The sequence below is a fragment of the Tupaia chinensis genome, unplaced genomic scaffold (assembly GCF_000334495.1).
Source record: "Tupaia chinensis unplaced genomic scaffold, TupChi_1.0 Scaffold139833_1, whole genome shotgun sequence".
NCBI lineage: Eukaryota > Metazoa > Chordata > Mammalia > Scandentia > Tupaiidae > Tupaia > Tupaia belangeri.
In genome coordinates this window covers 3141458-3163737 of record NW_006199712.1, presented here as the reverse complement: position 1 = coordinate 3163737, position 22280 = coordinate 3141458, and the positions used below count along the sequence as shown (strand labels likewise).

Here is a 22280-nt window from a genome sequence, read left to right as displayed (position 1 = left end):
TGTCACTGCATGGCCAGGAAAGGAAGGAAAGCCCCTCTGGAGAGGCTCTGTTTTAGGTCACCTATTATTTCTTGTAAGCTGCTTTTGAAAATAACCAACATCGGGACCAGCAGTTGGCATAATGGCTATGTCGCTGGACTCCCATGTAGCCGACCGTGGTTCAAGTCCCGGACCGGTGGCTTAAACTCACGCCAGGCGCATGTGCGTGTATGCGCAAGATCCCAAGAGGTGAACGGAGGAGAAGGGATTGTGGCATGGCCATCCCCCCTGGAGGGTGATTTCTTGCTTTCTATCTCTTCGTCTCTCTCTGTCTTTCTGGAGAGCGCATGCGCCCTATAGCAAACTCTCAAAAAATAAATAAATAAAACATCGGGACCAGCAGATGGTGTAATGGTTATGTCACTGGACTTTCACGTAGCTGACAGTGGTTCAAGTCCCACACCTGATGGCTTAAAACTCATGCGCATGTACATGCGTGCCCAAAATCCTGAGGAGAGAATGGAGGAGAAATGATTGCGGCATGGCCACCTCCCGGCCCCGGGATTTCTCGCTTTCTGTTTCTCTTTCTCTCCAGCATGTGCATGTGCCCTATAGCAAAAATCGCTCTCAAAAAAAACAAAAACAAAAACAAAACATAATGAATATAGTAGCATTCTTAAGTAGTTTTCACAATAGTGCAATTTTTTTCATTGGAAAGTGCTTTTAGGAAGTCTGAGTCCTTAATACCTCATCAGGTTTCAATTTGTAAGAGTTTCCAAATACACTTCAGATTTCCAAGTTTTGATCTAGTACTTTTAAAGGACACTACAGAGGAAATACCTGTATTTCTTTTGAGAAAGGCCAGCTTCTGAATGGCATGTTTCTAATTTGCTTAAGTTGACTTACGGATATGTGAAAATATACGTGAAAACATATCTGAGGAAAAAGTATGCAGATTTGGTCAGAACTAGAATACATAAGAGTAGCCGTCTTGTGTGCCAAGAATGAAATGATTTCTATGTGTGGACAAAAAGCACATTTTCTGAAGACAGGTTTTCTCACTGACGAAATGGAATAATTCAGATAGTACAAGTCAGCATACCCTGACGCAGAGGGGAATGTTATTTTGGGTAAATGAGCAGTGTTACTAGCCCTTCACCATGAAATTCACAGGAATTCCTTTGAGATTAAGCATGCAGTCTCAAGTTTCTGATTAAACAGAAAGGACTGGTGTTTTTTTTTCCTTACCAAAGTTACTCGAACAGTAATTGCTCTCCAGAGTCCCCGTCCGTCTACACTTTTGCTGACACAGGGCCACGGTGGGTTTTATACCTTAATGCAAAGAAGAAAGACATAAGCTGCAGGAAAATGAATTCAAGTCTAATTGATGTTTAGATCTGAAGCTACTGAAAATTTCCATGTAGTCCCCTGAGTCACCGATCTATCACTGCAACGGAAAAATTAAAAACCATGAAAGAGAAATTCTTCATGCTACCAACTACTGCTCTAGTTTCCTCAGGGCAACTCAATATCCTCTACTGAATTTGAAACCTGAGATCAAAGATAATCCAAATTTAGCCCTGTTCTCTCCTTTCTTTATAGAAAACTAACATGAGAACTAAAAATAGACTCTGTGTGCCCTGCTTAGAAAAAGCCAGTGTGACAAATCTAAGCTCATAATATATGGGCTAATTCTTCATTTTGGAAAAGGGATCCCATGGTGTTCCCCTGAGGAAAGAAAAAGCTGTCTTGGTACATTGAACAATACGCGGTTGCCCAAATGCAACGAGCACGGATCTTAGAAATGCGGCTCAGGTGTAAAGTGTTACATCTGTGAGTACATGCAGCCCATCACTGAGTCTTTATTTTGAACCCGGCATTGTCTATAAGGACCTTAAGAACTAAGTAGTACACAAATTTAAACGTAGGAACCAGCAGTTGGTGTAATGGCTATGTCACTGGACTCCCAGCTGTTCGAGTCCCGGACCCGGCTTAAATTCACACTGGGCATGTGTGCGTGTATACCCAGGATTCTGAGAGGAGAATGGAGAAGGGATTGCAGCATGGCTATCCCTCCGGGGGTGGGGGGGGAGTGATTTCTTGCTTTCTTTCTCTCTGTCTATGTGTTTCTGGCAACCGCACACACCCTATAGCAAAAACCTCTCCAAAAAATAGATAAATAGGGAACCAGCAGTTAGCGTAATGGCTATGTCGCTGGACTCCCACGTAGTCGACCGCGGTTCACGTCCCGGACCTGGTGGCTTAAAACTCACGCCGGGCGCGTGTGCGTGCGTGCCCAAGATCCCGAGAGGAGAATGGAGGAGAAGGGATTGCGGCGTGACCATCCCCCCTGGGGGGTGATTTCTCGCTTTCTGTCTCTCTGTCTCTCTCTGTCTGTCTGGCGAGCGCACGCGCCCTATAGCGAAAATCTCTCCAAAAACAAACAAAAAACAAAAAATAAATAATAAAAAGTAAATAAATAAATAAAAGTAAAACGGGGGCCAGCGGGTGGCATGGTAGTTAAAAGTGGTGGATTCCTACATGGCTGACCATGGTCCGAGTCCCAGACCTGGCAGGCAGGTTGCTTTCTCTCTTTCCTTTCTCTCTCTCTAGTCAAATTAAAAAATAACAAATGGAATTAAATAAAATTTAAAAGTCTTTTTAAAAAAAGCAAGTAAAACTAAATAGATGCAGTGGCCCCCAACTTGGGGGAGTTCTGCCCGAAACATGAACATTATGGCAATATCTGGAAACATTTTTGGTTGTGTCAACTAGGGGGCGCTCCTGGCATTTAGTGAACAGGCCATCCCCCACAACAGAGAATTATCTGGCCCAAAATGTAAACAGTGCCAAGCGGAGAAACCTTGGGTTAACAAAATGAAAATAATCCTTCTTTTCTTAAAAATGTTCTGAAAATATTCACCGATCATTCCCTTATGTGTGGCAATATGTTTGGAAGAGCTAAATGAAACAACAGAATTGTACTTGTGTAAATAAATATCTGTAATATCATTCATATCTTCTAATATGGCCTGCCAACTCCTCTGAGAATTTATTATTCATTTCCTTAATTTCACTTGTACCTCTACTTAACTCTGATAAGGATCTCAGGCGAATTATAATATTAGAACATATACAATTTAGTATGTTAAAATACACATAATAACTTAAATGATATTTTTGTTTAAAAAGAACAAGAACTCAGAAAAACATTTAGAGGGAGTTATATCATTGTTTTAGGAGCTGAGAGCGCGCCTTGGCACTAAATCCAACTAATTAATTGAGTCCAAAGTAGTAGCGTCAGTGGTTTTCCCTGTCTGATGAAGCAAGAATTCTCAAGGCCTCTCCTTTCTTTCTCTCTTCTTCTTTTTTAAATTCCTAATGGATGCATGTACTCACCAGAGAGAGAAACAGAGAGAGAGAGAGAGAGAGAGAGAATACCCCCAGTAGGGCACGCTCATGCCACAATCCCTTCTTCATTTCTCCATCTTGTTGGAATTCTGGACGTACATGATATGTGTGTTTTTCAACATGACAGGACTGGAGTTAGAGCCTTGGTTAGCCATGTGATATTTGGTTCTTTTAACCATTAGGTTATGGGGCCTGTCCCCCTCTCCCTTCTTTGGGGCCAAACCATGGACTAAGTTGCTGGAATTATCTCACTTCCTTCACCTTATTCCCCATCCTTCAGGCGACTCTGTCTGGCTTCTGCCTGACCAGTCTGTAACTCTTGCTCAGGTTTCCAGTAGCCTTCATGCCACAAAAATCACATGGAAACATTTCAGGCCTCTCTTACTGTAGTCTCACCACCACTTGACTCACTGACCACTCCCTTCTTTTCCATGGCTCCCATGGCACATAGCTCCTGGCTTTCCTCTCTTTCCTGGTCATTCCTTTTGAGTCTCCCTCGCCAGCATAACCTCCTCTTTAAAAAAAATGGTATTTCTAGGGCTGGCCTGTGACTTGGTGCTTACAGGAGACTAGAGGCCATGTGGTCAACTGTGCCGTTCAAGTCTCAGAACTGGTGGTTTGGAAAACACGCCAGGTGCCCCAAATCCTGACAGGATGAAGAAATGGAGAAGGGACTATGGGGTGATCAAACCCTTGTGACCAAGGGATTGTGGTGCTTTCTCCCTCTCCACCTCTGTCTCTCTGTAAAGAGGTTTTTTTGGCTTTTTTTTTTTTTTTTTTTTTAAGAAAAAGCAAATGAGAAGTTGGGGGTTTCTAAAGATTTAATACCAGACCCTCTTTTTCTTTTGCCCACATCTCTCTCTGGGCACTTTCTCTCTCTCTCTTTTTAAAATTTGCTAGAGGGTGCATGTGTGAGAGAGACATAGAGAAGGGAAGTGAGAAAGCGCCCCCGTAGTCATGCCACAATCTCATCGCCTTCATCTTCTTTCAGAATTGTTGGGCATGCAAGCATATATGCCCTCTGTGTTTCTCAAGCTACCAGGTTCAGGACTTGAACCACACAGTTGGCCATGTGGGGTCCAGCCACCTTCACCATCATACCACCAGCTAGCTCCTATTTTTTTTTTTAATTTTATTCACTTATTTCTTGGCTGGCGTGTGCCTGGCGTACTTTAGGACATGAACCTGCAGCCTTCTGTGTGGCTCGGCACGCAGAGCCACGTTTCAAGGGCTCGGTCTTAGCGCCACATGAGCTAGCACAGCTGTTCGCTATTCAATAATGAAGTTCACCAGAGAATGACACAGTCTGCTCTGTGTGGTGGTAGGGGGCATGTCGTGGGGATGTGTGATAGAGGAGGTCAAAGATGACCCCCCAAGTGTGGTTACTGATGCTGTGGACATGCCTGGGACAGCAGGTGGAGAAGCAGCTTTGAGGCAGAACCAAGCATGAGGAAAACAAGTTGGGCTTGAGAGGGTTTCATTTAAAGGTCTAGCAGTAGCAAAACGTGTAGGAGAGCATCACAAATTCATGTTTGCGATGTCAGAGAAAGTTCAGGATGAAGATGACATCTGCAGAGCTTCTAGCGCCATGGGTGTGACCAGACGATTCACTGTAAGAGTAAGAACACCAGGGCCCGCAGACCAGCTGGAGAAAACACCGCACCAGCACTAGGCAGTACGCGTCCCGGCCACAAGGTGGCCCTCTTGTGGCACGCTCAAGAAAATCAGCTAGGCGAGCCCGCCCGGTTTCAGAACAGCCCTGTCTTGGCTGAAATGGAAAGGAAGAAAGCTGGGTTTATCTCAGCCCATTTCATGTCTTCATGCTGATCTTTCCTGCCCACTTCTTTTCCTCCTCCCTGGATTTGGATATCCGGATCTGAGGCCTGAAATCCCAGTGACTAGCTCTGGTAGGAGATAGAGATACAGAACCCGACCCCTATCCTCTATGGCCTTGACCATGCCCCAGGCTGGAGGTCCCCAACCAACTTCTGTAATATGTAGAATGTTTTGATTTACTCCAGTTCGAAAAAATATTCATACTTTATGTGATATTTTGCTGAGAAGAAGAAGAAAAAAATCCCTCTAGTACTGGCAGGTGTGAAAATTGGTTCCAGAACTTTAACCTAAAAATACCACAATTCTGTGTAATAAAAACAAAACCACAGTTTGTTAGTGTCAGCAAAGGAAGCTGGGGCTTACACTGATCCGTGCTTATAACAGGCTTCCCAGTAATTTTTAACAGGTCGTAATTTTCTTTGTGACAGACTATTAGCTTCTAAGCATTCTTATACCCTATACCTTTCGCTAATGGAGTCAGGCCATTTCTTACATAAGTTTTCATTCTATTTAATTTATTTTAGTTTGAATTATCCTCCTCTTATTTAGTTTTTTCCTATTTCAGAAGGACTTGTCTTCCTTTTTTTATTTTTTATTTTAAGGGAGATTTTTGCTATAGGGTGTGTGCACTCACTGGAGAGACAGAAATAGACAGGAAGTGAGAAACCCTCCCCCAGGGGGATGGCCACACCGCAGTCTCTTCTCCTCCATTCTCTTCTCAGGATCTTGGGCACCTCATCCTCCTCTTGGAATTTTGGACATGCACACCCATGTGCCTGGTGTGAGTTTCAAGCTGCCAGGTCTGGGACTTGAACCGGAGTTGGCCATGTGGAAGTCTGGCAACATAACTATTATGCCATCTGCTGGTTCCACAGAAGGAGTTCTTCTAATACTCCTAAAGTTTCTGCACAAACTTTTAAACAGAAAAACTTACCTGTAGTTACAGGGAACGTGGTGGTAACAGGTAACGCTGTAGTCGTAGGCAGTTTTTTTGGCCTGAATTTGTAGTGACCAATAAATCCATCCGCGGTTAAACTTAAGTCTGATAAAAACTGAATAAGAAGCTCATTTTTTGCAGATACAATTGGCCTAAAATGAAAAATATGTTTTTAAACATACATGCCTATACGCATACATACAAACATGTGCGTGCGTGTGTGTGAATTGTTTCTGTACTCCTTCCACGAGAGACAGTGAGGCAGCCTCAGCAGAGCCTTCACACAGCGACCCACCCCGTCTCGCCAGCCCACAGACAGGCTCGTTCATGTCTGCTGCGCTTCGCAGTGTGCTCGGGCGGTCCTGGGACCTGAACCCAGCACCTTTCTCATGCCGGGCCAGCTGTGTTTCCACTGTGCCACCACCTGGCCCAAATATATATGGATCTTTTAAAAGTTTAAGTGTTACCTCTCGGAATATGTCAACGATTTCTAGCTTTCCATTAATCTCTAATAACAGGTTAGCATTTGATTAAACTGAGAGGTGAAAACATTAAAAAGCTGAAAGTTGTAATCTGCTAAATACGACGGCCAGTAGCGAATGGGCACTGAGGGCTTCTCAGCGAGGCACTGGGCTTCATGTGAGCTGTCCCAGTCTGTCGTCATGGGCGGCGTGTGCGTGCCCAGAACTCCAAAGGGAAGGAGAGACGGAGAAAGGAGAGCTGCATGACCATTCCCCACGGGGATGCTTTCTCACTCTCCTCATGACCAGCCCCATCTCTCTCTAGTGAGAGCAAGAATCCTCTCAAAAAAAGAAAAAGAAAAAAGTTAAACAAGTTATCTGAGTTCAGCGAATCAATCTCTCTCAGGGACCCAATCCTAGGTTTAGACCCCCAAATCTTGTGAATGTTGCCTCAGTTTCTAAGTTGGCTATTCTTTATGAGTGATACAGTATGGGACTCAATTATAATAGAACTCAATTAGTATAAAACCACAACAATATAAGTCATCCAAGAAATAAATGTAATCAGGAATTTTCCTTTTTGCCATAGGGTACATGTACTTGCTGGAGACACCCAGAGAGGCGAAGTGAGAATTTGCTCCCCCAGGAGAGATGGTCACACCACAATCCCTTCTCCTCCACTTTCCTCTCTGGGTTTTGAGCACACACGCACGCACATGCGGGACTTGAACTGCAGTCGGCCCATGTGGGAGTCGGTACCTTAACCACCAAGCCACCTGCTGGCCCGTAATTTGAAAATTTAGTAAGAAACAGTTCGGAAGCATTAAGCTATTAATATAAACGGGTCCTACTTACGCAGGGGGACTATCACCGCAATACTTTCCGACTCTGTTAGCATCGTTGACTTCGCCGCCGTTAAAGACGGCCACGTAATCGTACCGGCAATAGTTATCTCGCTCGACATCGAACTTCTCAAACTGCAGTTCTATAAGCTGCAGAGAGAGTGCAGCATTAGCAGTGTCAAAGTGGCATTGTTGAAAAACCTGACATGGAATTCTTCTCCCCGGATTCGTGGGATATGTGATTTTCTTTTGTAAAAAATGTACACATTCTGTTTAAAAGGATTTTTTTCTTGTTCTCTCTCAGAGAGAGGGAGAGAGAACGACCCCCGGCCCCCATGAAGCCTGGTCAAGCCGCAATCCTTTTTCCTCGAAGTCTCCATCTCCTCAGGTCTTGGACACACGTGTGTACACCCAGCGTGCTGTTTAGGCCACTGGGCTGGAGCCAGAACTGGAAACCTGGTTGACCGCGTGGGATCCCGCTTCCTCGCTGCAGTGCTTAGCCACCACCTTATGGGGTGGTTACTTGCATACGTATTTAGTTGTCAAAACTGTGGTATTCCGTGGCTTTATTTTTTTCCTTTCTGAGAGAAATGTGGGGGGGGGGGGGAAAGAGAAGGATGCAGACAGGTACTTTGCAGAGTCTCCCGAGTTGTGACCTTCTGCCCCAGCCTCCCAAGTAACTGGGATTACAGGCAAGTGCTAGCGCACCCAGCAGGTTCAGACTGTCCTAGGAACTGGACTTAAGCCATGTCGCTTCCAACCTCCCAAGTGGTGACACTCACTGTGACCACCACGGCCGGGCCTTGCTTTTGTTTTCAGTCATTCCAAGAGGTCATCTCAAACTTAGATTGACCGTGTTCATCTACAGCTGGGAAGAGAAGGGTACGTAGTTTTTTTTTTTTTGGAGAGGTTTTTGCTATAGGGCGCGTGCACTCACCAAACAGACAGAGACAGACAGAGAGACAGAAAGTGAGGAATCACCCTCCAGGGGGAATGGTCACGCCGCAATCCCCTCTCCTCCATTCTCCTCTCGGGATCTTGGGCACACACGCGCCCGGCGTGAGTTTAAGCCACCGGGTCCGGGACTCAAACCGCGGTCGACTACGTGGGAGTCCAGCGACATAGCCATTACACGAACTGCTGGTCCCGAGAAGGGTACGTAGTTTTTAATGGTCAGAGGATGCATGTATTAAAAGAGAGAGAGACTGAGACAGAGAGAGAGAAAGAGAAAGCACCTCCCAGTGGAATGTCGTCGTGCTATAATCCTTTTTCCTCCTCCATTTCTCCATCTTGCCAGGATTTTAGGCACTCATGTACATATGCCCAGCATGTTTCTTGAGCTGCCAGGGCTGGGATTCCAACCATGGTTGCCGTGTGGAATCCAGTTCCCAATGCCCAGTGCTTAACCACTGTGCCATGGGTCCGGCCCAGTATGGTAACATCACATACCTCTAGCGAAGCTACATTGCGACTGTATTTGGTTCCGGAGATCTATTGTACAGCATGATAACCACAGTTGAAAACAGAGTATGGTATACTTGAAAACTGCTGAGAGTAGATTGTAAGTGTTCTCATCACGTACACACACAAAAGGTTCATGATGTGAGGTGATGGATATGTTAATTAGCTTGACTGCAGTCATCTTTTCACAATGTATATGTACATCAAAAACCATGTTGTAGGGACCAGCAGTTGACGTAATGGCTATATTGCTGGACTCTCATGTAGTCCACTGCAGTTCAAGTCCTGGACCTGGTGGCTTAAACTCACACCGGGTGCGTGTGCGTGTGTGCCCAAGATCCCAAGAGGAGAATGGAGAAAGAGAAGGATAGAGACAGGTACTTTGCAGAGTCTCCCGAGTTGTGACCTTCTGCCCCAGCCTCCCAAGTAACTGGGATTACAGGCAAGTGCTAGCGCACCCAGCAGGTTCAGACTGTCCTAGGAACTGGACTTAAGCCATGTCGCTTCCAACCTCCCAAGTGGTGACACTCACTGTGACCACCACGGCCGGGCCTTGCTTTTGTTTTCAGTCATTCCAAGAGGTCATCTCAAACTTAGATTGACCGTGTTCATCTACAGCTGGGAAGAGAAGGGTACGTAGTTTTTTTTTTTTTGGAGAGGTTTTTGCTATAGGGCGCGTGCACTCACCAAACAGACAGAGACAGACAGAGAGACAGAAAGTGAGGAATCACCCTCCAGGGGGAATGGTCACGCCGCAATCCCCTCTCCTCCATTCTCCTCTCGGGATCTTGGGCACACACGCGCCCGGCGTGAGTTTAAGCCACCGGGTCCGGGACTCAAACCGCGGTCGACTACGTGGGAGTCCAGCGACATAGCCATTACACGAACTGCTGGTCCCGAGAAGGGTACGTAGTTTTTAATGGTCAGAGGATGCATGTATTAAAAGAGAGAGAGACTGAGACAGAGAGAGAGAAAGAGAAAGCACCTCCCAGTGGAATGTCGTCGTGCTATAATCCTTTTTCCTCCTCCATTTCTCCATCTTGCCAGGATTTTAGGCACTCATGTACATATGCCCAGCATGTTTCTTGAGCTGCCAGGGCTGGGATTCCAACCATGGTTGCCGTGTGGAATCCAGTTCCCAATGCCCAGTGCTTAACCACTGTGCCATGGGTCCGGCCCAGTATGGTAACATCACATACCTCTAGCGAAGCTACATTGCGACTGTATTTGGTTCCGGAGATCTATTGTACAGCATGATAACCACAGTTGAAAACAGAGTATGGTATACTTGAAAACTGCTGAGAGTAGATTGTAAGTGTTCTCATCACGTACACACACAAAAGGTTCATGATGTGAGGTGATGGATATGTTAATTAGCTTGACTGCAGTCATCTTTTCACAATGTATATGTACATCAAAAACCATGTTGTAGGGACCAGCAGTTGACGTAATGGCTATATTGCTGGACTCTCATGTAGTCCACTGCAGTTCAAGTCCTGGACCTGGTGGCTTAAACTCACACCGGGTGCGTGTGCGTGTGTGCCCAAGATCCCAAGAGGAGAATGGAGAAGGGATTGTGGCGTGGCCATCCCCCCTGAGGGGTGATTTCTCACTTTCTGTCTCTCTGTCTCTCTCTGTTTCTTTCTGGTAAGTGCATGTGCCCTATAGCAAAAAAAAAAAAAAAGAACTACAAAAAAAAATCACTTTGTACACTGTAAACATGAGTCTTCAAAAAGTTCTTGGAAAATGCAAATTATTAAAAAAAAAACCTGCATGGTTTGCAATAATTTTTTGCACCAAAATAAATAGATAAAGCTATTTATTTAATTTTATTTTTGGAAATTTTTTGATATAGGATGTGCCTTCCTGGAGAGAGAGACAGAGAGAGAAGGTGAGAAACTACCCTCCCCTGCCAGGAGAGGAAAGGCCATGCCACAGCTCCATCTCTTCCATTCTCTTCTCGGGATTTTGGGTACGCATGAACACATGCCCGGTATGAGTTTCCAGCTGCTGGATCTGGGACTCAAATCACAGTCAGTCATGTGCGAGTCTAGCACCTTAACCATTATGCCCCCTGATGACCCCTAAATCTGTATTTTAATTCCATTTTCCCATAAACTTTTGGAAATCTGTATCTATATCTATATATGTGTATATATATACATATATATAAATAATTTTTTACTTATCAATATACTCCAATAAAGCTTGGGGAGAGAGAAAAGAGAGTAAAAGGAAGAGAAAGGAGGGCTGGCCTGTGGTGATTAAGCACTGTGCAGCAGGAGCCGGATCCCACATGGCCAACCATGGTCCAACCATGGTCCAAATCCCAGCCCCGGTGGCTTGAAAATCACACCAGGGCGAGTGCGTGTACATGCGTACCTACAACCCTGATGGGATGGAGGAATAGAAGAAAAAGGCTTGCAGAACATCCTACCCCGTTGTGGGGGCGGGGTCCTCTCTTTCTCTCCTTTCTTTCTGGTGAGTGCGCAAAACCTCTGGCAATTAAAAAAATAATAAGAAAGAGGGACCAACAGGTGGCATAATGGTTACGTAACAAAAATCTCTCAAAAACAAAATTAAAAAGAGAAAAAATGTAATTGGATAATTAGGTATGTGTTAGAGTGGGAAAGAGGGGATTATGCCAACTTCTTTCTTCTCTAGAAGGAAACTAAAAGGCGTTCTCTGATGCCCCCTGGAATAGTGTATGTCAAGGCGGATACTGTGCACGTGTGTGGACGTGCATGTGTGTGGATGTGGGTAAGACGAGTGCACAGAGTTGTTACTATTTTGAGAGAAGGAAACTAACATGCCAATTATATGTAAAGGAGGTCAATTTTTAAGACCAGGGATTCAGGGAAGTGGGATCTCCTCCAGTCTTCTCTCAGAATTTTGGTCACACATGCACACGTGCCCGGTGTGAGGTTTAAACCACTGGTTCCAGGACTTGAACTGCAGTCGGCTACATGGGAGTCCAGCAATGTAACCATTATGTCATCTGCTGGTTCCCATGAATTTTATTTTAATGTCATATAATATATTCATGTATTCATGTAATGTATTCTTGACGTATGTTTGAAATATGGACATACTGGGACCAGCAGTTAGTGTAATGGCTATGTCGCTGGACTCCCATGTAGTCAACCACAGTTCGAGTCCCAGACCCAGCGGCTTAAACTCATGCTGGGTGCGTGTGCATGCGTGCCCAAGATCTCAAGAGGAGGATGAAGGACAAGGGATTGCGACGTGGCCATCTCCCTTGAGGGGTGATTTCTTGCTTTCTATTTCTCTGTCTCTGTCTTTCTGGCGAGCGCACGTGCCCTACAGCAAAATAAATAAATAAATAAATAAATAAATAAAACTTTCAAAAAAAAAGAAAAAGAAAAAGAAAAAAAAAAAGAAATGTGTACATACTGAGCATAGGAATGGGGTTGATTTTTTTAAGAGGATGCTTAGACACATTGATACACAAAGCCAGTGTTAGAATCTTAAGTATTTAAAAAATGTTTTGTACTAGTACCAATAATAGTGTCCTGACTTATTTAATTAAATAGGAAATTTTTATTTAATAGGAAATTAATCATTCATTCTCCTTCTACACAGATTTTTTAAAGAACATCTCCAATATGTGAATTAAAGGAAACTGCACAGGGTTCATTAATATCTATGGCACCTGTGGGACCAGCAGATGGTGTAATGGCTATGTCACTGGACTCCCACAGTCGACCATGGTGCGAGTCCCAGACCCGGAGGCTTAACACATGCTAGGTGCGTGTGCATGCATGCCCAAGATCCTAAGAGGAGAATGGAGGAGAAGGGATTGTGGCCTGGCCATCCCCCCTGGGGGGCGATTTCTCGCTTTCTGTCTCTCTGATGAGTGAATGTGCCCTATGGCAAAAATCTCTCTTAAAGAAAAAAATAAAATCCATGGCACCTGACAGCTGGTACCACTCTTGCTGAGCAGCAGATGGCTAGGCAGCCTCCCTGCCACTTCAGGGAAGATGGTCAGTGCTCATTCCTGGTAGGACAGGCAGAATTATCAGCCAGAGAGAACTCACACAGCTGTCTGGTGAGGGTGATAACAGCAACATTGCAGAGTGACATGAGGGACATTGGGTAAACTGTGGTATCCACCCTGATTGCCACACATCCACATATTAATACCTTTAATAAAGTCAGAGCCCATGACGGGGGATGGCCATGTTGTAATCCCTTCTCCTCCATTCTCTTCTCAGGATCTTGGGCATGCATGCACACGTGCCTGGTGTGAGTTTAAGCCACCGGGTCCAAGACGTGAACCATAGTTGACCACATGGGAATCCAGTGACATAGCCATTACGCCAACTGCTGGTCCCCTTAATGCTGTTTTAAGTAGCATCAAAATATTTCCTCTTTAGGGGACCAGCAGTTAGCGTAATGGCTATGTCACTGGATTCCCATGTGGTCAACTATGGTTCACGTCTTGGCCCCGGTGGCTTAAACTCACACCAGGCACGTGTGCATGCATGCCCAAGATCCTGAGAAGAGAATGGAGGAGAAGAGATTGCAGTGTGGCCATCCCCCCTGGGGGGCGATTTCTCGCTTTCTGTCTCTCTCTCTCTCTGTCTTTCTGGCGAGCGCATGTGCCCTATAGCAAAACCCTCTCCAAAAAAAAAAAAGAAAAAAAAAATTTCCTCTTTAGGTACACCGACTTAGCACCAGTTTCTAATAAATGCTTTCCAGGTTATTTTTTTTTTTAAAAACAGAGCTTTCTGTACTTAAAAATTAGTCACATAAAAATTTTGGAATAAAATATAAAAATAAGAAAATAATCAGGAGGATAAAGTAGAAAGCTGTGATTTGAAAGTAGAGGTAACTAATAGAAAATTCTCATAGATTGCATATGTTATTTAGGACTTAATGTTCTTTGGATAGAACTTCCCATGATTTCAAACACTACAACAATGATTAAAAATTCAGGCCATTCCCATGGTCTAGTAGGTAAGTGAGCTGGATCCCACATGGCCAACAGCACCAGAGGGTTGGAAAAGATGCCAGGTGTATGTGTGTGTGCCTCAGATCACACCAGGATGGAGAAACAGACCAGGGATTGCAGCGTGACCACGCCCACTGGGGGTTGCTTTCCCTCCCTCTCTCTTTGTCTCTAACTCATGAGTGCACGTGCCTTCTGGCAAATAAGAAAAAAATAAATAAAAGAAAACAAAACTCAAACTTAAATTTAAATAACCCAAAGGAAGAACAATGAGAAAAAAAAATGTTGAACTATAATCTGCAAGTATAATTGAGTTGAAATGATTTGGCCTAATAAATTTACAAATGCCAATGAGAAAAATGATCAATGTAATTTCGAGAATGACAAAATGGGTTTTTATTACGTTTGGGAAAAGTAATTTTTAAATCTTATTTTAAAGTACAAAATATTTAAGAGATTTATAGACCTATTTTTAATATTTTATTATCACATATATTTTTTTTAACTTTAAAGCTGAGCTTTGGGATTGTGATCTGTGTGTGTATATGTGTGTTCAAATCACAAGCTTGCATGATATATTTACCTAAATAATTTATCATTAAAAAAGAAATCCATTTGAAAAAACGTGCTTGGTACGGGTGCATGTGCCCAATATCCCGAAAGGATGGAGAAATGCAGAATGGATTGTGGCATGACTGTGCCCCATAGAGGATACTTTCTCGCATGTGCCCTTTGACAATACTGAAAAAAAAAAAAAAAACAGAAGAAAGGAAAAGATGCAAACAACATATGACAAAAGTATTTGTCTAAGTGATAAAAAAAATTAGAAACATTTTTAAAAATTCTATTGTGCTGAACTTGTGTTTGGATTAAAGTTTATGGTGTTTATAATAATACTAATTTGTATGAGGTAATTTTAAAGAGTCCACAATGTAGGTTTCATGTATTTCTGTGGAAAGCTCTGTCCTGCAATTAATACATCAGAGTGGTTCCCAGAAAGGGTAGAAATTCATAAAGCCTCAAACTATTAATAATATGGGAAAGCTAGACCTCTGGTGATAATTTTAGAGCAATGAAACAACGAAGTTTTTTTGTGGGGAACCCGTATAGATTTTATCTCATTGATTGATTGATTGATAGAGGGTATGTGTGTTCATCAGAGAGAAAGCACTCCCCAGTGGGTGTGGTCATGCCATAATCCTTTCTCCTCCATTTTTCCATTCTGTTAGGATGTGGGGCATGCACGCATATGCACCTGAGTGTTTTTCAAGCCACTATTTGAACCACAGTCAGTCATGTAGACTCCAGCTCCTTATGCACAGGGCTTAAGTGCTATGCTACTGGCAAGCCCCTATATAAATTTTATTTTTATTTATTTATTTATTAGAGAGAGGTTTTTGCTATAGGGCGTGTGTACTCGCCACAGAGACAGAGAGAGACATAGAGACAGAAAGCGAGAAATAACCCCCAGGGAGGATGGTCACACCACAATCCCTTCTCTAGTCTCCTCGCGGGATTTTGGTCATGTGTGCACATGTGCCCGGTGTGGTTTAAGCTGCTGGATCGAGGACTCGAACCACAGTCAACTACGTGCGAGTCCAGTAACATAACCATTATGCCATCTGCTGCTCCCCATAAATTTTATTTTAAACAGCAACCAAAAAAACCCTAAAGCAGAACAGCTTTCACACCAGACACTGGTATTTCAGGGATGATGTGGCTTGCTTTCCTGAGGTGAAGCATACAGACTGTTTTTGATTTGATGACTAGGATGATGATCATGAGGACACAGTGAGCAAATGGTACACTGACATGAAATGCACTTGGAGGTTCTTATCCTCCCATTGTTAGTCACTGCTGCATATCCCAGGCTTATGACATCTGCAGGGTTAAACAACGTGGTACGGAATTTGCTTCTTATTTGTATTTTTAAAACTGTTTTGAAAGCTGCAATGATATAATAGGAAATTAAAACCATGAGTTTGCAAGTCAAATAGCACCAAGGGCGATTTGAATCTGGGTCTTCATGTGAAGAGATCCCTGGGCCTTCTCCAGCCTTAGCTTTCAGATAAGCCCCAGGATGGGAGGCTCTTCAAAGCTGGGCCCTTCACACTACGCAAGTCAAACACGCACGGTTTCTTCCCACTTTCGGGGGCTCTCACCTGATTCTTTGGGGCTACAATGTGCCACACGCAAGTGACTCCTGCAGGGTAATCCCGGTCTGGCCAATTGGGAGTTTTAAAAGAGCCGGAAGGTCTTTCGAGGCGTCCTCCACAGTACTGATCCCCTGAAGTTATTAAACATGGAAGAAAGCCCAGATTTTACAGATTACAGCACTGCAAGCATGTGGAGGTTGAGGATGTGGAACTGAGGCGATGGTACAGTAAACAGAGGCCATGCAGAGCTCTTAAACTTTCTCTGAAAAATATGATTACATACATAATCTGCTACACCCACACACACTCACAATCTCTGTGGCTCCTGACATGACATACCAGCACGAGCGAGGGAAAGGGTAGAGTCAGACCATAGTTGCTTCTTCTTTATTCATTTTTTTTGAACAAGTGAGGACAAAACATTTGGCTATGTGCTCATTCAGAAAGCTCGTAGGCTGAACAGATCATAGAGAGTCCTACTTAACGTGAGGCTTGCAATTTAATGTTACTTGAATTTAGCTGACAAATAAAAGCTGAACTGAAACTAAAGGAATTAATATACTTTAATGGGATATTTACCTTTAATGGAGTATTTGACACAAAATAATCACTTTTAAAAGGCAATTCAGGTTGGAAAGATTTCTATTACTTTTTATTGATAAGTAGAATAATACGGGGGGGTCTTCAAAATGTTCATGGAAACTTGTATATTCTAAAAAAACTATGCATTGATTTCATGGGGTGAGCATAATGGCTATGTTGCTGGACTCCCATGTAATTGAAAGCAGTTCAAGTCCCTGACCAAGTGACTTAATCTCACGCCGGGCGCATGTTCGTGCATGCCCAAGATCCCGAGAGGAGAATGGAGGAGAAGGGATCATGGCGTGGTCATCCCCCCTGGGGGATGATTTCTCTGTCTCTGTCTTTCTGTTTTGCTTTCACATGTGCCCTATAGCAAAATACCTCTCCCCCACCCCCCCAAAAAAAGAATAACTGTCTTCTAATGGGAGTATTTAATCTTTTACATTTAACATATAATTAATATCCTTGGATTTAGTGTGCCATATGCTATTTTTAAAAATTTGTCTTCCTCTTTTTCTTTTTTTTTTAATCCATTATTCCTCTCAGCCTTTTTTGGGTTTGTTGGAGAATTTCAGTATTCTAATTTCATCTTGCCTTTTAGCTATAACTCTTGGATTTTTAGTGGGTACTCTAGGAATTATAATATGAATCTTTAGTTCATCCCAACCGACTTAAAGTGAGTATTGTACTTCTTCGTGTCTACAGGTACAAGTGTGTAGGTGCAGTAGTAAAGTTCCATTACTCTATAAATTGTTGTATTCTTATCAAAAGCGATTTTTGTTCTAGCAGGTGTTGAGCTGGCTGGATTCAAACTCCAAGTACACCTGGCTGGCAGTGGGCAGCAGGTAGACCCTCACTTCGGGTAGACCATCACTGCAGGTAGACAGAGAGACAGAAAGCGAGAAATAACCCCCAGGGAGGTTATTTCACTCAGTTCTTTCATCTCTTGGCTGAGGTTTTGTGCCAGGCCAGCTGGGCTCTCCCCCATATATATACAATTTAGTTGTCAGACAAAGGTAGATTTTATATGGATATTTTGTGCCTCGGCTTTTCTGTAGCTCCCTGTCAAGCATTCTGGCTGCCCTCAGCCCCAGATCCTGTCCTTTGACTTCTCAAGGCAGGAATGCTGCATTACATTCCAAGTCTAGAGCAGATGAGGGAGTGCCCTCAGGCAAAAGGCTAGAAAAACCCTAAATCTTGCCTGCTGCAGTTATCTGTCAGAGTAGAGGGTTCTAACTTTAGGAGCTCACACGTATTGAAATGAAAATTTCCTGAGACATGGCAGCAAGTGAAAAGAAACAGTTGTGAAATCACATGAATTTTATGATGTCACTTATGTTTTTAAAAAGCTATTGTAGAGGGACCAGCAGATGGTGTAATGGTTACATTGCTGGACTCTCACATGGCTGATTGTGGTTTGGGTCCTGGGCCCAGCGGCTTCAAACTCATGCCGGGCGTGTGTGTGTGCGTGCCCAAGATCCCAAGAGGAGAATGGAGGAGAAGGGATTGCTACGTGGCCATCCCTCGGGGGGTGGGGGGGGAGTGATTTCTCGCTTTCTTTGTATTTCTTTCTGTCTCTCCAGAGAACGCCTGTGCCCTATAGTAAAAATATCCCCCCCCCCCCCCCCCCAAAAAAAAAAAGATAAAGCTATTGTAAACTCACCTAGACATAAGCAAGCACACAAAGAAAGGTATAGAGTCACTGGCCGTGGCTATTTCTAGAGAGGGGCCTACATGGGATAAAGGTGCGTTTATATGGCTCTGTGTGTGTGTGTGTGTACACGAGCTCCACACTACTCCAAGTTTTCTAAACTAGAATTGTGACAAGAACATACATGGACTTTAAAATGCTAGGGAGCCAGCAGGTGGCATAATAGTTACTGTACTGGACTCCTACATGGCCGATTGTGGTTTGAGTCCCCAAACAGTGGCTTGAAAAGTCACACCAGGTGCATGTGTGCGCATGCCCAAAATTCCAGGAGAAGAATGGAGGAGAAGGGAGGGTGGAATGGCCATTCCTCCTGGGGGGTGATTTCTCACTTTCCCTCTCACTGTCTCTGTTTCTCTCTGGTGAGTGTTCATGCCCTATAAAAAAAAAAAAAAAAAGGAAAAATTGCTAGAAAGTGTGTGTACTTGTTTGCTGGAGACAGGCAGACAGGGAGAGAGAAAAGGCACCCCCAATGGTGTGTGGTTGTGCCACAATCCCGTCTCCATTTCTCCATCCTATGGGGATTCGGGGCATGCATGTTAATGTGTTCAGTGTGTTTTTCAAGCTGCTGGGTCCAGGATCCAGTCATGATTGGGCCGTATGGGATCCAGCTTCCTTCACCACTTGGGAGACTCCTTAACCATAGATCTGGCCAGAGACAAATAGTTTTATGGTCTCTTGATGATTTGGTGGCATTCATTAGTTCTCTGTTTGAGAAGGACGGCTCTTAAGCTTGAGGCTCAAAGAATATAAATTGCCTAGAACAATACCTGACACAGAGGACGCTCAGTAACTGTGAGCCACCATCATTGTGGAAATAATACATATAAAATACCTCTTTGGTTTGGTTCGGCAGCAGAGAACATGGCCATGAAGCCGTTGCCAGCTGTGTTGGCATCAGAAATCATCTGCACCATCATCTTGTTGCCACTGGACACAAGGGCTCCAGGCCGGAAAGTGCCACAGAAGCGCCCAATGCGCTGGCCGTTGGGGTGACCGTTATACACGTCCACAAAGTCATAGCGGCACAGGTTGTCACTCTCCAGGTCTATGAACCGGAAATTAAGAACAACCACTTTTCCCTCAGGAACCTGCCAAGAAAAAGGCCAGTTAGAAAACCTGTCATGGATTAGGACAACAGAAGATCTGCCCAGACTTCACCCTCCTGTCCCCCAGATCTAGCCAGGACAAGCCAGTCACCAGTCATGTATATGTGAACTCTGAGTGGCCCTTTTCAGGGATTGGGACAACTAAAGATCTTCTGCCCAGACTTCACCCTCCTGCTTCCCAGGTATAACCAGGGTCAGAGTAATCCTCAATTTCCATAGAGTCTGCTGCACAAAAGGAGAAATATGGCACTGCTTAGAAATAGTAGGTCACCTCCTCCTGCTGCTGCTGAATGTTCTGATTTAATTCCAAAAACTAGGGGGAAAAAACAAGTATAATCCATCACATGACCAGAAGCCACCGCAGAGACACAAGAAATACGAGAAACCAAGAAAATATCTCTCCCCTAAGAGAAAAGAATAACTCCTCATCCTTCACAGACAATGTAAGGGAACTCGTGGACATGTCAGATAAAGAATTTAAAATATTCACAGTGTCAAAGCTAACAGAGATGCAAGAGAAGAGAGGCAACGAACTTCGGAAAACACAGGAGAAAAGAGATGAGTTCAGGAGGTGAGGAAGTTCTCACACTGAAAGAAGGAAAGAGGAAATACAAACCATAAAAAAGAATCTAATGGAACTGTTAGAGATGAAGGCTGTAATACAGGAAATCAAATCCTCTCTTAAAAGTATTAAAAGCAGATTAGATCATGCAAATCTCAGATGTAGAAGATAGAACCTCTGACCTAGAAAAATTCACCAGAAAGACTGAGAAAATAACCCCCCAAAATGAGAAAAATATACAGATAATACTAGATACTATAAACGCCCAAACATCTGGATAATTGGTATCCCAGAAGGTGAAGAAACTAATAGGGGCATTGATAATCTATTCTGTAAAATCCTGGAAGAAAACTTTCCAAACCTAGAGTGGCATTCAAATATCTAGACCCAAGAAATACAAAGGACCCCACATAGAATCAACCCAGGAAGAGCTTCTCCAAGGCACATCATAGCCAGATTGACCCAAACTACAGACAAAGACAAGATACTAAAATTGGCAAGAGAGAAATGTCAAGCTACTTTCAAAGGATATCCCATCAGGCTAACATCAGACCTCTCATTGGAAACAATGTGAGCAAGGAAAGAATAGGAAAATATATTCAAATTGTTAAGAGAAAAACAATTTCAACCAAGAATACTATACCCGGCAAGCTTATCCTTCATATGGGAAAAAAAGGACAAAAACATTCTCAGATAAACAAAATTTGAAAGAATTTACCAACACCAGACCAGCTCTTCAAGAAGTGCCGAAGGGAGTGCTATACCAGGAAAACTAAAGTCGGACACACAGAAATAAGAGTACAAAAACCAACCAAGAAAATGGCCAGTCTAAAGGTAGAACAAGTCTGGAGTTGAATGTTAACCCAGAATTTAAACAGAAAGATCAGACCACAGTAACACTGCAAATTCAATAGAATAGAGAGAGATTACACAAGACTGAACTGGTGAAATAGGACTTCATGATTTTTGACGAAAACATTACTGATTTCCTTCTATGCTTTGTTTTATAGATTTAAGGATTTTTGTCTTCTCTTGAACTGTTGATAGGTTCATCTACCTACTATTTGAATTGATTCCTAACCTTTTTCCTGGCTTTAAGTCTTACGTAAATTTTTCTTAACATTTTTTTATTTTGATCTATTAAAACTAAAACTCTTTTTCTTGAAATTAAAAATGCATTAAAAATACTTGTTTAATGACTGCAGTAAGCTATATAGCCCCAGTGAGGTGCTACTTTATAGTATGTTCATTCTACTCACTGAGGTTTATGCCTAAAGTCAGACTTGTGTTCATAAATATGCATATATCAGCTGTGCTTGCTATTGAAAGTTTTTAGATTAATTAAGATCTTTAATGAGTCAATAAAACGGGGGGAAAGGCATGGAAAGCGATAGATACCAGATAGTGTGGGAGGAGGATGGGAAATGGCAGAGGGTGAGAAATAGGGAATCAAGGGTGAGGGAGGAAGCAAAATATGTAAGAAACAAGAAATGAAAAATTAGTTGTTGACGATAACATGTATGGTAATATCCTTGATTGAGCCAATATATAGTGTATTCTGGATGGAAAATCTCATTTTGTATACTGTAATGATGTACAGGGAATGAATGCAAATAAACTGATTTAAAATAAAAAATAAAAGAGAATCTGTCATGGAAACAATGTCTGAAGCCTTACTATATCTAACCACTTACTAAAGTGAGCAGATAAAAGTATAATACTCAAGATGATGCTTGCTTTATTTATTTATTTGTTTATTTATTTATTTATTTATGCTATAGCGCACATGCAGTTGCTGGAGAGAGAGAGAGTGAAAATGAGAAATTACTCCTAGGTGGGATGGCCACCCCATAATCCCTTCTCCTCCATTCTCCTCTTGGGACTTTGGGCATGCACTTACATGTGCCTGGTGTGCTTCCCAAGCTGCCAGGTCCAGGACTTGAATTGCGTTGTCAGCATTGACGGATCTGGCCACCCTAATCTCCACACCATCTTCTAGCCCAAGATAATATTTTTCCTCTCTCAAATCTGAACTAAGCCAGAGAAAATTTTCTAGCACACCAGATTCTTAATAAAATATAAGCACAATGGGACCAGCAGTTAGGGTAATGGCTATGTTGCTGGACTCCCACGTAGTTGACCTCGGTTCGAGTCTCGGACCCAGTGGCTTAAACTCACGCCGGGCGCGTGTGCATGCGTGCCCAAGATCCTGAGAGGAGAATAGAGGAGAAGGGATTGAGGTGTGGCCATCCCCCCTGGGGGGT

The 22280-nt window shown here is 43.3% G+C and overlaps 1 protein-coding gene across 1 annotated transcript in view; it reads right to left on the bottom strand.

Annotated features, from left to right (window-relative positions):
* PCOLCE2 (procollagen C-endopeptidase enhancer 2) overlaps positions 1 to 22280 on the bottom strand; it is a gene marked incomplete in the record, with an annotated part of 80436 nt that overhangs the window by 5989 nt on the left and 52167 nt on the right. Inside the window, 5 exon segments of the mRNA XM_027765882.1 lie at positions 1228 to 1311; positions 6161 to 6315; positions 7480 to 7616; positions 16062 to 16186; positions 19181 to 19436. Of these exon segments, the coding sequence (XP_027621683.1) occupies positions 1228 to 1311; positions 6161 to 6315; positions 7480 to 7616; positions 16062 to 16186; positions 19181 to 19436 (757 nt within the window).